Below are 13,593 nucleotides of genomic sequence, written 5' to 3'. Positions count from 1 at the left end.
TTGGAGAAAGTTGATGACTGCAGCAAGGGTTCAGAGTTCCCCTGCTCTTTCAATGGAGGGGAGAGAAAGAAGCTCAAAGATGTTAGAACACAGGAATACCTACAGTGGACTTGAGCTCCTTTACGGAATGAGCCATGCATGCTCCAACCAGTGATTGGATGGTACCACCACCCTAGTGACAAGATTGCAAGGAAATTCTACAGGCTGGAACCCGCAGAACTTCCCACCTTTGAAGCTGAATTTTTCTATTTGATCAATTCCCAGTGCTCTGATCTAAGTGGTATCACTTTTGGAAACAGCCTAGAGGGACAAACAGCATAGTATATTGAAATGGAACGAAACCAGGCATGGGTGAGGCAGAGCAACTACCAACAAGTATTGAGCTGCCTTGCTCAGGGCAGCATCAGAAAAAAATTAAAATAAGGTGAAGGTGGAAGAGGGAGTGGAGTTTATTATCCAGGTGCAGCTATGTCTATATGGATTGAGCATGGCTGTGTAAAATGTGGCTTGTCAGAACACTCAGTCTCTGCTATGGTTGGTCAAATTCAGGTGAGGTGATATCAGATGTAGGCACTCATTGGTCCCCTCAGGGGAAGAGAAGGGTAGGGCACTCCTGGAAGAAGGAAAGTTGAGTCACTCAGCTGTATTCTCCTACAAGCAGTCGTGCAAAAAAGATTAGGTATGCAATCTATGCTATCACCAGAGTAGTAAATGAATAAAGAAGGTTGCAAAAGTGATGGAAACTCATTCAAATGAAATTGTGTGTGAAAGTGAGTAGAAGATAGACTGCAGAAAATAATAAAAGAATAAAAACATAAAGGTAAAGGAGATGAAATTTTGCTGATTCTTAAGTAGTGCTGCGTTGCCAGAACTACTTACTTGGGCACAAACAATGCATCCCCATTTCCTAGTGAATATGAAGATGCACCTAACATTTTCTAGGTAAGGCTGTCATATATTAGGAGATAACCTGGAAAAAGCATATTAATTTCAAAATTTTCTCTCCCTTTTCAAAAAGTCTGGTTTTTGACTCAAAGTTTGATGAGAATTTGAGAATTTGTGGGAGTATACGGGGGTTGGATCCACCTGAAAAGATAATTTATAATCTAAAGCAGTTACCAAATGTATAAGCATTCCATATTACAAGTGCAAGGAAACTCCTTGAAAATTCTGTATCTCTGGAGCTAGAATAAGTTTCCTATCTTCCAAAGCCCCAATCTTCTTTCCAAATAAATATTCAAACCATAAACTTCATTACCTAGAAAGTAAGCTACTTTTCCCCAAAGCTATTCTTAAAGGTGGGAAACGTTTAGAAGTTAGCGAAATGCTTTCCAGAACAAACACATGTAGTTCTTGTGCAAAACAATCTAATCGTGAGCTGTGAGAACCACTGGAACTCTGAAGCTTATTTAGTTCCTGATTCAGTCAATGATTTTCTCCCCATGAAGAAAGTAATTCAGTCTTCTTGTACCTCATTTCCCCAGGTGTAAAATGGGGCTGATCTTTACATAACTCAGGTTGACACTAAGAAGGCTGAGGTACTTATATTCTCCATATGGTAGGACAAAGCACCTGGGGTACATAGATATAATATAAATCCACTCATTGTTTTCCTTCACTATGTCTCTGCTTGCCCTGCTACAGAAGGTGTTAGAAAAGTCACTACCACCATTATTCCAAGCTATTCAAACATGAAAGTTCAGACAAAATGACAACTGGTGCAGCTGGGGAAAAGAGGCACAGACTAAAGCAAAGCTCACCTGTGAATTCATTTATAATGACCACAGATCCTAAGAGGAATAATGTCAGGAAGTATTTTATTTATCCTAATCAGCTTGACTCCAGAAGCACTGAAGTTACACTGACCTACTGGCTCTGTAAATGCTCAGAAGAAAGCAACTCATACATAACTGCTAGCAAGTGATTGCTTTATAGACATAGGACTGAAATACAGAGCTTGGTAAGTGCAAGAACTTAAATACACTTAGCTGTAGGCTTGTGGTCTATGCAATTATGGAAAAGGCTGTTTGTAAGATCAATTCCAGATATACTTGCCTCAAACCTCCCTATTCTGAAATGCACTCTCCCAAGGAACACCCAACACTACATACCCATGGACATGAACAATCCCATCCTTCAGTTGAGACAGTTTTGAGATCTGCTCTCTCATGTTATTAGCCCACCTTCCATGGAAAAAGGCTGCACAGAGATCTCCTCCCTTTTTCTCCTGATGCTCCGTATTGTCCTTATTGGATCAGAAGTGACATGCACCCAGAACCTGCTGAGATCAAGCACATTGTCCGTGCAGAGAGCCATATGTGAAGATAAAAGTCAGTCCTGAAAGAAAACAGACAAGCAGGCACCAGACATATAATGAGTCCCTGCAGAAGGCATGAGGTTTCCATGCAGTCCAGGTGCTAACACATGGAGATGTCACTCATAGCTCTGGAATCCCGGGCTGAAATGTGGGCTCTGGGATGTGTTGGTGGCTTGGTGTGCCTGGCTGGCCAGCAGCCACAGGGCGAGCAGTGCCTCTAGGCGGATCAGGCTTTGGGCAGCAGTTCTTGCCCTAGCACTCGTGAGGGGAACAGCAGCTAAGGGTAGTGAGAACTGGATGCTTTCCAAAACATGTGGAGCAACTGAGCCTATGAAGTCAGCCCTGCCCAAGTGCTCCAAGACTGTCCTACAGGTAGCCATAATTAATTGCTAGTACGTGATGGCTTGAGCCAAATGCGTGCTCCTAATCCCTTCTCTGCATCTTTCTTTATCTCAATGATCTCCTGATACAAAGTAGTGGCATAGGCCAAACATGGAAGGCGTCTGACAGCTGGAACTCACCTGCACTTTCAGTATTTACATATCTACATATTTAAGGAGCCAGTAGCTGCTTTTGCACCCTGCCTGGCACCAGAATGGCTGTCTTCCATCCTCACAAAAGTTAGTATTGCTGTCCCTGTTTACTGGAATTTTGCTTTGCCAAATGGGCATCAGTCCAGCAGAATTTACCCTACAGCCTAGTGATACCCAGTGCTCCCACAAGCAGCACAGAGGTTGCAACTTCAGTAAGAAAGACCTGCTTCCTTTTGTGCCACTCAAACTTGGCAAAACACAGCTGAATCCTTCTCAAACACAGTTTGTCTGACTCATAGCAGCAGCCCATGTTCAAGGTATTGGTCACACAGAGATCACAATATTGCAAGTAGCAAAAGATGTAAATGAATCACACAAAGGACTTACAAGAACCTTCAGAGTTCTGTCCTCTTTGAGATACTGTGGCTGATGCCTGAATTGATTCCATGCCTCCTTCTTCTTGACTCTGCCAAAATAATTTCAGCCTTGAGTAAGAAGTAGCACTTCACTCTCTTATTGAGGGCCTCCATCTAAATTTAAGTGGGTTTTTTCTAAGTTAATTTTTCATTGCAAGGAAAATGCTAACTGATAATAAAATAATGGCAAGGGTCTTTAATGCTGTGGCAACAAGACAGAGTAGCATTAAAATGCCCTTCTCAGACATGTTAATTTAAAGCATTTTTATGTGAGAACGAAAGAAAAGAGAGAAATGGTAGAATGTGAGTTACTCATAAGCCCCTGTTTTAAAACATTCTCACAAATATTCTAGCAATGAGATAATTACAGAAACAGCCTGTATTTTCTCAAGAAACAGAAATACTAGCTAGAAATGCTCAGGGGAAGTGCATTTCATAAAAGTTCCAGTTTCCCCAAGGGCCCCACAGTGTGGGAGAAGACCTTCTGAGCCTACTGCAAAAGTGGAACTTGTATGTAACATTTCTTCCAGCTGAAGTTTCAAAAAAATCAGCAATGATCAGATGTCACTATTTAGCTTTACATTACCTAAAATCTCTATTCTTGTAGAATTTGGCTTTCTCTAAAACAGAAATAAATACAGGAACAGATTAATAACTAAAAAGTGTTTATCAGTGTTGTCCATACATAAAGAGAGTGGACCAAAAGAACACTTAGCACAAGTGCTTTGGCTGCTGGGCCTATGACTTGTGTAAGTCATTTTATCTCTGTCTCTCTGTTTACCTGCCAGGAAATTAGTACAAGGTGCTTCATGCTATAGCAGAAAAGAGAGAATGGAAGTTTACAATGTTTTCTGACACCCTTTGATGAGATTGAAAAGCTGAAGGCTTTGCAAAGCTACAGAAAAAAATCTGAAAATTTTGTGGTGCTTCATTATCACACTGATGACAAACTAAAGATGCTCCCTATCAGAATGTTGCTTGTTCTGAGAAAGCTGAAGCCTGCAAAGCTGCAGAAGTACTTTAAAAACTACTTTATAAGCAGCACTTTACCTGGATCCTGTGAAAGATCAGTCTTTGAGAAAGTCTTATCACTTGCAGAGAAATCTGGTCAAGCACACATACACACAGAGAATATTTCAATCTATTCTGAAGTTTATTTTTCTTAATAAATTTTAGGCCAAGAGCCTTGTACATTTACAGGAAGTGCATAGCACTCAAATCCTATCCCAGGCTGCAGCAGGAAGAGTGTGGCCAGCAGGTCAAGAGAGGTGATCCTGCCCCTTTCATCTGCTCTGGTGAGACCCCACCTCGAATACTGCATCCAGTTCTGGTGTCCCCATCACAAAGAGGACACAAAGCTGTTGGAGCAAGTCCATATGAGGGCCACAAAGATGATCCAGAGGCTGAATCACCTCTGCTATGAGGACAGGCTGTGGGAGCTGGAGTTGTTCAGCCTGGAGAAGAGAAGACTTCAAGGGGACCTTAGAGCTGCCTTGCAATACCTAAAGGGATCCTACAGGAAGGCTGCAGAGAGGCTTTTCATAAGGGTGTCTAGTGATTGAACAAGGGAGAACAGTTTTAAGGGAGAGTAGGTTTAGACTGGATCTTAGGAAGAAGTTCTTCAGTACAAGTGTGGTGAGACTCTGGAACAGGTTGCACAGAGAGGTTGAGGCTGCCCCTGCCCTGGGGGTGTTCAGAGCTAAGTTAGACGAAGCCTTGAGCAGCTGAGTCTAGTTGAGAGGTGTCCCTACCCAAGGTGGGGAAGTTAGAGTAGGTGATCTCTGAGGTCCTTTCCAAACTAAACCATTCTGTGATTCATCACTTTGACTGGCATAGCTCTAAGAGGGTCAAGGAGACTACTTCTATACTTCTGTACCAGAGTATGTAACATCCATTGGTAACACCTGGGTAGCAATCTACAGGCAAACAAAATTTATATCTTCACCTATGTTGGGTGTAGGCTGTTGTGTATATACAAAATCAGAAAAATATATTCCTTCTTTTCTTATATGCACTACATAACATCAGAGTAAAACCCAGAGTAGTCTGCAGTAACTTAGATGAGACTGGACTGGTACCATACAGAGCTTTAGAAACACTTCCTCAGCACTTTTTGTCTTGGATCATTGTGACAAAAAAGTTGCACAAAGAAAGCAAGCTTTCTGGACAGTACTGCTCAGCCACCTTTTTCTGGTCAATATAATCTATGTCTTCAACACAGTCTTCAGGACTGTGCTCAAGCACTTGCACTGAGACAAGTGCTGGAGTTTGAATGACTTCTTCTGCATGATGAATTGTGTTCCCTTTTGCAGGGCCTGATGATGTTAGTAGGCTTGAGTGGGTCAACCTGAGGTGAGCACTTTGTGGACCTTTCTTACATACTTTAGATTTCAGGACACTTTTGGGATCTTGACAGATCTGCTTTTGCTTCTTGAGGGATCGGGAGACTTGTTTCCAGAAGGATTTCTGGTTTGCTGCATACTGTGCACAGGAGCAAGGATCTCCAGAGAATTCACACCAAAACCCACTGTCATTATGCTTGCACTCTATGTGCACAGTAGCTGTGTTCATGTCAGTCACTGCCCAGCTGCACTCAGCATTTTCTTTGGTTTTAAACTTCCCTTTAGGAGATGATTTTCCTCCTTTTGACTTACACCCTTTTTCATTTTCCTGGTTAGGTGCCGTTTGGGTTTTTCCACTGTTCGCTATGCCTTGTTTTCTCTTTTTGCTCTCCTGTCTTTCACAGTTGGCTAGTAGCAGCTGGGAGACCAGAATCAACATACAAAGAAGTCCAAAGCTTTTGATCCTCATGATTCCTGTTTTCCTTTTTATCTTCCTTCAAAACAAACAAACAAAATGCAAAAACATTTTCACTTAATGCTGGACTCAGTTTGACAGTTGCAGTATTTCCAGCATGGTATTGCACAGTTGTTTGACACCTATTAAGATTATGCTGCTGGCAAAATCCTGTAGGTTTTTTCCTTTGTGGATAATACCTGGTTTCTAGAACCAGTAAGTATTATCCTTGAGAAGTGTAGATGTAGTAAGTCCTTCTGATCCAATTACTTAATTATCTGTGCTATGTGGAACAGAAGAGAGTCACATTCCTACTGCCCAGTGACTGAGGTACCTACATTAAAATCTCTTCTACTGTCAGAGAAGGGATTTGAACCTGGGATTTGTCAATCTCAGATGGGTATCTTAGGTTATAACACATAAAGCAATTAATTGGTCCCATCTCTCCCATTTTGTAAGTCGCACATAAACCATTTTGACTCCAACCTTTGGCTATCCAAAAATATGCCAAAGAAAACCATTTGGTTCAAGTTGAGCAAAATTATTTCTTAGGCATCCTGAAAATTGCCTTAATTCCCTGGTTATGCCAGTATTTCAGATTGCTGTTGAAACCAATGGTGGTAGTCTTTGCAGGCACCAAATTAACTATTGATGCATTCTTTGATGCCTTGCCTGCTAAACAAACAGAGCTACCTTTTTGCTGTTGGAGACAAACATACACTGTATGTGGCTCTGTCTAAAGCTACCAAATTCAGGTGATAAATATGCAACTTCAGTTTTGAAATGCACCTAATTAGCAAATTATTATCAAGCTGATTCTTACATCTGCACAGAGAATTTTATTATTTCTGTAGGTGTTTCTCTTTATGAAGCAGCTTTCAGGTTCAGAGCATACCATAAGAGTAGAAGACTTAAATCCAACATTTAGCTGATTGAATCTAAACATTTTTCAGGTGTTTCCATCATAGCCACTTCTGTAGTCAAATTTCTCTGTTAGAAAGCAGAAATTCATATGTAGGCATGCTAAATAAGGAGCCTGGTTCAACATTCAACTACCTGCAAATACCTTCAGTTACACGAATTTAGAATCTAGAATACATAGGCAGCAGCAGAGATGAGCAGGTCTTACTTTGGCCTAGTTCCACTTGACTTGCCTCATGCCCTACACTGTACGCAGAACTTCCGCTCCATAAACCCCTCCTTAGAGAGCATCTTGTAGTATTTACAGCTGTGTTGTAAATATAGTAGCTAACAACATTAGAAGGAACAACCAATGCACCCTTCTGTTGCAAGTAGAACAGTACAAAATAAGATAACTTAAGGACATACCTTGCACAGGGCTTGGAGATACCCAAATACAGCTCCTGCTGCAACTTGCCTCTTTCCAAAGAATCAGAGCTAGGTAATGAAAGCAGCTTGCTCTATATAAAGGCAGAGACACACCTTCAGGTTTCCAGCAAGATTGTTACAACACAATAGGATACTTCAGCTGCACTTTCCTTTACCTCTGACACACCTCCTTGGAAAAGAGCCAGCTCTCATTCTTAGCACATAAACCCCAGGTATGGTCGTTTGCACACGTTAGATGTTACTTCAGCCAACTCCTTCCCTCTTCACGAGCAATGATAAAAAATGTATTAGCTCATGAGCTTCCCTAGATGAGCTTTTCCCAGCCATTGAGGGATGTACCCTGCAATGTCCTCCACAAGTTGCACTACTATTTTGTTTAGCAGAACTTGGGTAGTAGTGTTCAATAATTTCTTTGTGAAAGGAAGAGCATTTGACACATCTGGACTGGTTTTCAAACATTTTGTTACTTCCTGTCATAAAAATGTATTAGAGAACATTTAAAAATCAAAATAAGCAATTAATCTCCACTAAGGACAGCATTCATTATGGCAAAAAAACCCACAAAGCTCAGAAACAAATTCCAGCTCCCTCAGAAATAGTCACTGTGTAGGGTCTTCATGCTGGGATCAGCTGTGCAGCACTGATTGATGCTCCTCTCTGACAGCTTCTCTGTATGTCTTAGTCTTGCTGTTTGTTGCTCCTGTTGCCTTGTGAAGTGCAGGCATGGTTTTGCCACAGGATATACTCTTCTGAGTTATGCAACTATCCGTGCCTGGTAGTTTTGTGGGGTTTAGCACCGGCTCCAAACATAGCAAGATGTCTATTCCGCTTGCTACGGAATGAAAATCCATTTCAAGTACACTTTCTAACTATAATGGGAAAATGGAAACAAGAAATTGTTCCAGGAAGAGGAATCAAGGATCCAGGGGTGGAAAATGAGGGACTTAATGGTGTAGGAGACTGTGCTGCGTCTAACTGAAATGGAATTCTTCTTCATAGCAGCCCATACAGTGTTGTGACTAGAACAGAACTAATTACACTCTGATACTTTAGCTATCACTAAACAGCATCAAAGCCTTCTCTGTTTCTCACTTAGCCTCCTGTCCAGAGTGTTGGCTGGAAATGGGCACACAGCCAGGACAACCAAACAAAGGGACCTAAGGGCTGTTGCATACCATAAGGCATTATGTGCAGTAACAAAACTGGGGGTGGTTGTCTTAGTGAGTATCCATCACTTGAAGACTGGCTGGGCATCAGTCTGCTTTTCAGAGGTGTAGAGTGAAATGTCTTTGCATTACTTGATGTTTTTTTACCTCTCTTCCCTACATTTATTAAGCTGGCTTTATCTCAAATCATGCTTTCCCCCTTTCTCCTTTGCACTTGCAGTTCTCTCCTCCATCCCACTGGGGAAGGAGCAGTTGGAGGGTGCTTCCTTGCTATCTAGGGGTCAACCCCTCACAGAGACTTCAGTCCTGCAAACAATTAACAAAGTGTCTACTTCAGTGACTTCCAGCTGGAAATAAACAGAGTTCCCTCCATGTGCAGAACAACTTCTTCACTAGAAACACTGATGGCTAAGCATCACTGGTACCACCTTTGCTCCATGACAGTTATCACAGCCAATGCAACAAGGCAGCACAGTCACAACTTGGACAACTCGTTGTCACTTTAGATGACTGCATTTTAAGAAATTATTTCAGCTACTTGGAAATGTAACTCTTGGGCTAATGCCAGCTGTGCCTCCACAGGCCACAGCCACCATAGCCTGACCTATGCACTGACAGGATTAGTCACAAAGTTTATCCTCCGTAATCTTTTGGTTAGCTTTAAAACATAGCGTAAGCATCCTTTAAGTGTACTTGGGCTGTAAGGCTCAGGAGGTCACATATGGAAGTGGCTCTCAAAAGTCCTGCTGAAAGCACAACAAGCCAGAGAATGGCTACAAAGGTCTACATTTCACAGCTAAGCCATGGGTCAGTCGCTTTCTGACATAAGACTTTGAAAGCAGAGAGGAAGGATGAGGGGGATGGACAAACTTTATGTGCCTTTTTCATTTTACTGAGAAAGGCACATTTGGGTATCTAGTGAGCAGAAGGCATTAAAGAAGAAAAAGGTTTCTTGAACCACCTTTCCAAGTTCTAATGCAACTCATTATGGTTAGCAAAAGTTGAGAGAAAACACATCCCTCAACATTCAGGATAAATTTGGGGGTTGCTCAGTTAACCAAGAGCAAATGGGATATCTCGTTCTTGCAAAACTTGTTTTTCCTTGGGTCATTTCTAACTCTACAGCTCCTCCATGTGGAGATCATTAACAAACAAGAAATGAACAATCCTAAACACGAGGTATTAATGCTTTTAAAATGAGTTTGCAGAGGACTAACAGTACTCTAATTATGACATTTTTTAGAGTTATTCAGCCAGAAATCCATTTTCTGCAAACAAGTGAAAAGCAGTGCAGTAATTCTTCTGTAAATGAGAACACCACTGCTAATGCTGCAGTGTTACAATTCAAATTCTGCTTTAAATTACCCTTTTCCTCTATTATCACATCAATTATGCTAACTTTTCCCTCACGTTTAACCCTATTTGTTCCTGAAGGACAGCACAGGAATCTCACATCTATGCCCTATGCCCTATCACAAGAATTTGAGGATTTCTCCTGTATGCTGGTAAAGACCTAAATCCTGACGAACTGAGAAGCTGTTTGGAACCAGCTGAAGGTTTTGCCTCTTAAAGAACAACTTTCCCATAGCTACTTCCCACAGTGCCTGTCCACAGCCTTCAGAAACTCAGTCCTAGGTTATTTAATGCAGTATTTCAAATATTTAATAGTGAATATTACCTGTGTGTTGATGATAGAGCCCAAATGACTTCATCAAGCACTAATAAGCAGGTGAGAAAAGAGAACGAACTGGTAGTCTGCAGGGACCTTGAAGAGCAGGCACTGGCACTCACTGTCTCCTCACACTCCCCAGGACGAACAACAGTGGTATGAAGAGATGGCATCTCCACTGCCTGCTCCCACAGCTGAACTGGAAATGGCCAGTGTTCTCCAAGCTTTCAGTCACCACAAGGATATTCAATGTGCCATGGCAGGGGGGGCACCAAATGGGCTGCTGCCATTGCAGCATTAGGCTGAGATCATGAAGAAAAACGGTATTTGGCCAATTTCTGCACTGAAGGAACAAAAAGATCTTTGAAAACAAAATTTATTAAATGATCTCACAATTACACTGAAGGTACAAAGTATTCTTTGCCATCACAGAACAGCTTGGGTTGGAAGGGACCTTAGAGATTATCTACTCCTCCAGCTGAGAGACAGGGATGCCTCTCAAGTAGCCTTGGCTGCTCAAGGAAGGCCTCATCCAGTATGTAGATGATTAAAAAGTGCCATTACACCACCCAGAAGAAAATTTGTCTAGTGATAAGGTTTTAAGGTAACCTTTAATTTTGGATCCTATGTTCTCTCCAAGTCAGCAACACTTATGACAAAATCCTCCACAAAAAAATATTACTAAAAAAAAAAAATTAACATTGAAGAAAGGAAAAAAAAAGTGTGCCCATTCCATCAAATCACTGTGGTCTATTGTACTTCACATGAACTCTGTGCCTGCCAAAGGACACTGCTGCTGCCAAGGTGAAACATGGACTGCTCTGTAAACAGCTTTGATAGCTCCCCGACCTGAAGGCAAACAAACACTCAGATATCTTTCAGTGGAGTGTTTCAGTAACACCCAAATTACTTGCTGTTCTTTTCCATTTATTTCAAGAGGTTTGGGGACAGAAAATAATTTCAAACATTTTTGGTGCAAGACACAAAGTTTAGTGACTGGACAGTCACAACCTGGAATTCTGAAGTAAGAGTGAGTAAAGCTGGAGAAGAACTTGAGTGCAAACCTTGCAGGAACAGTTTAACAAGCATCGAGCACTGCTAACTTCTGTCTTGCCTTGTGTTCTGATGAGACTCACTGCAAGTGCCCATATGCACAGATAAAAGTTGTCCTTCAGAACGCTTACTGAGCCCCAACACCCAAGCACCAAGGTTACTGCTAACAGATCTTAATGGCCTTGAGCTCTGCAGATGCACCACAGGTGCACACCTCTGACCTGCTCTGATTAGAAATGGATTCTTACATTACTCTTTTATTTCTCCAGTCTTCTCCCCTGCTGGCTGAAACTTACCTGTGTAATACAAATGTAATAACACGGAAAATCTTTCATGAAAACATGTTCACAGTGGGAAAGTAATGGCTCAGATCTGTAACTTCTCCTACACATATTACTGACAATCTCTTTAGACACAAGTATCAAATGCCATGACTCATACAAATAGCACCATTTAAGAAAGCACACTGGGTATGTTTCCCCAAACCTTTTTTTTATTGTTTGCACTAACTGCAGCATCTTTTACAGCTTTCATCTCTAACAAATCAAAGTGAATCAGCACACACAAAAACCTATTCAAAGTCAGCACTCTGAAAGTGGAACTCTTGGCTGCATAAATGCAGCATACCTTGATGTGTAAGAATACTCGGGAACACTTAGTTATCCTAACTCTTTAAGTACAGTCACTTCAGTTTCATGCATTTTCCAGGGTTGTTAAAAAGTAACATTTTAGGGTGCAAAGAGGAAACAGCTACAAGATTTACAGATGACTCATTTTGAAACCAAGATTGTTATGTCTAAATCATTAAACTACAGCAAGGACCTTTCTTCAGCTGTAAAAATTTTGCTCTGCAAAACAGAAAGAACAGAAAAGCAATTAGTGACTTGGCTCTATTAAGCACAAGGAGGATCATTAGCAGTCTGAACACTTGAAGCAACTTGCTGGTTCATGCTGCATCTATTCTCATTTCTGTCATAAGTTTGCCAAGTTTAGTTGCCAGCTCCTGCTTTTCTTTCTCTGAGCATAAATGAAGTGGGTATAAACCCAACCACTTTGGTGAGGGCTTTCTCTTTTTTAGTCCTGGCTGAAAACATGAGACCTTCCAGGCAAGAGCCTGCACAGGATTCCCCTATTGCATCTACAGAAACAGACCAGCAAAACAGGACAGTCTGGCTGGGTTTAATTTCTGAAAGTTCTTTAGAAACTGATTTTAAATGCAAAAATAATTTTATTAATTAGCAGTTTTGGTGAACAAACTTTATCCTCACATTTTATACATTGTTTTAACTGATGCACTTGTTGCTTTATCCCACTTCACAGGCTTAAATCCAAAAGCCAGCACAGAAGAAAGGAATGACAGAAGGCAGAGTACAAGCACAACTTGAAAGTTGGAACTGAAATTATGCATTGGCAACAGATAGAACAAACATCTCAGCACATCCTAAGGACCTCAACGGAGGCTGTCAGGTAGTCCTGAACTAGTAGCCCTTGCTGGGGAGTTTAGAATGTGCAGCCCCATAGAAGTCACAGTACAGGCTTTGTCATTTTAATGAGTAAGCCTAGATCCACCCTGTCTACTCCACTGAAAGACTTTCCTCCCCAAAGAGCAAAATAAAACTACAACAGGATTACTTTTGGCATATTCTGCTGTGCTTCAAGGCGGAGTTTTACCTGAAACAAATCCTTAACCCCTAAAGATGCCAATAATGTAGGAGCAGACACCATGCAGGGATTCCCAGCAATGCTCCCGTGCCAGTTTCATCGCTTCAGTTTCATTTTCAGACCCTTGGCCATGCTGGGTCGGCAGTACTGGAGGTTTCCCTCTTTCCTTAGCAGGGCTTTTCCCTGCTGCCATCACAGAAGTGGAACTTTTCTGGACTTGGTCCTGGTTTGCTACATCTGGCTCCATCCCAGCAGCTATTTGCATCATGAGAGCCTCTGGGGGAGCCTTTTGGCACATGGTGGTCTTCAGCACTTGTGAAGATTCACAAGCATGTGGGAGCTTCCTAAGCTCCGCAGCGACCTGGTTCCAGTAAATCTTGGGATTGTTTCTGAAAGCACGACAGACTGAGGGCTTGCCAGTGAATTCACACCAGTAGGACATGCCTTGGCTTTTGCAATCTATCCGAAGTTTCAGCTCCTCATCCCCACTCATGCTCATTCTGCAAGTATCTTTGGTTTTAGTACGAAAGTTGATGTCTCCAGCAGTGCTTCTTTTCTTTGGCTTCAGCTTCTGTCCCAATCCTCTCACACTACAGATTGCTACTAGTAAAAGAAGAGCAAAACTCTTCAT

The 13,593-nt window shown here is 41.7% G+C and overlaps 2 protein-coding genes across 2 annotated transcripts; both read right to left on the bottom strand.

The window, feature by feature from the left end:
* Positions 1–5,369: 5,369 nt before the first annotated feature.
* Positions 5,370–7,541, bottom strand: FGFBP1 (fibroblast growth factor binding protein 1). Its single transcript, XM_054391678.1, has 2 exons — positions 7,392–7,541; positions 5,370–6,102 (listed from the first exon to the last, which is right to left on the bottom strand). The coding sequence occupies exon 2, from the start codon at positions 6,075–6,077 to the stop codon at positions 5,370–5,372; it is 708 nt and encodes a 235-aa protein (XP_054247653.1). The 5' UTR covers positions 6,078–6,102; positions 7,392–7,541.
* A 5,443-nt stretch (positions 7,542–12,984) lies between these two features.
* FGFBP2 (fibroblast growth factor binding protein 2) lies at positions 12,985–13,593 on the bottom strand. Its single transcript, XM_054391659.1, has one exon. It carries the CDS (start codon positions 13,591–13,593, stop codon positions 12,985–12,987), a length of 609 nt encoding a protein of 202 aa, XP_054247634.1.

This window comes from Indicator indicator, chromosome 23 (assembly GCF_027791375.1).
Source record: "Indicator indicator isolate 239-I01 chromosome 23, UM_Iind_1.1, whole genome shotgun sequence".
Taxonomy (NCBI): domain Eukaryota; kingdom Metazoa; phylum Chordata; class Aves; order Piciformes; family Indicatoridae; genus Indicator; species Indicator indicator.
The sequence above is the reverse complement of the archived record's forward strand: the minus strand, read 5'-3'. Positions and strand labels throughout refer to the sequence as shown.

Bases quoted from the DNA above. Each gene is read 5' to 3' on its own strand.
- FGFBP2 (XM_054391659.1), bottom strand. From the start codon at position 13,593: ATGAAGAGTTTTGCTCTTCTTTTACTAGTAGCAATCTGTAGTGTGAGA.
- FGFBP1 (XM_054391678.1), bottom strand. From the start codon at position 6,077: ATGAGGATCAAAAGCTTTGGACTTCTTTGTATGTTGATTCTGGTCTCC.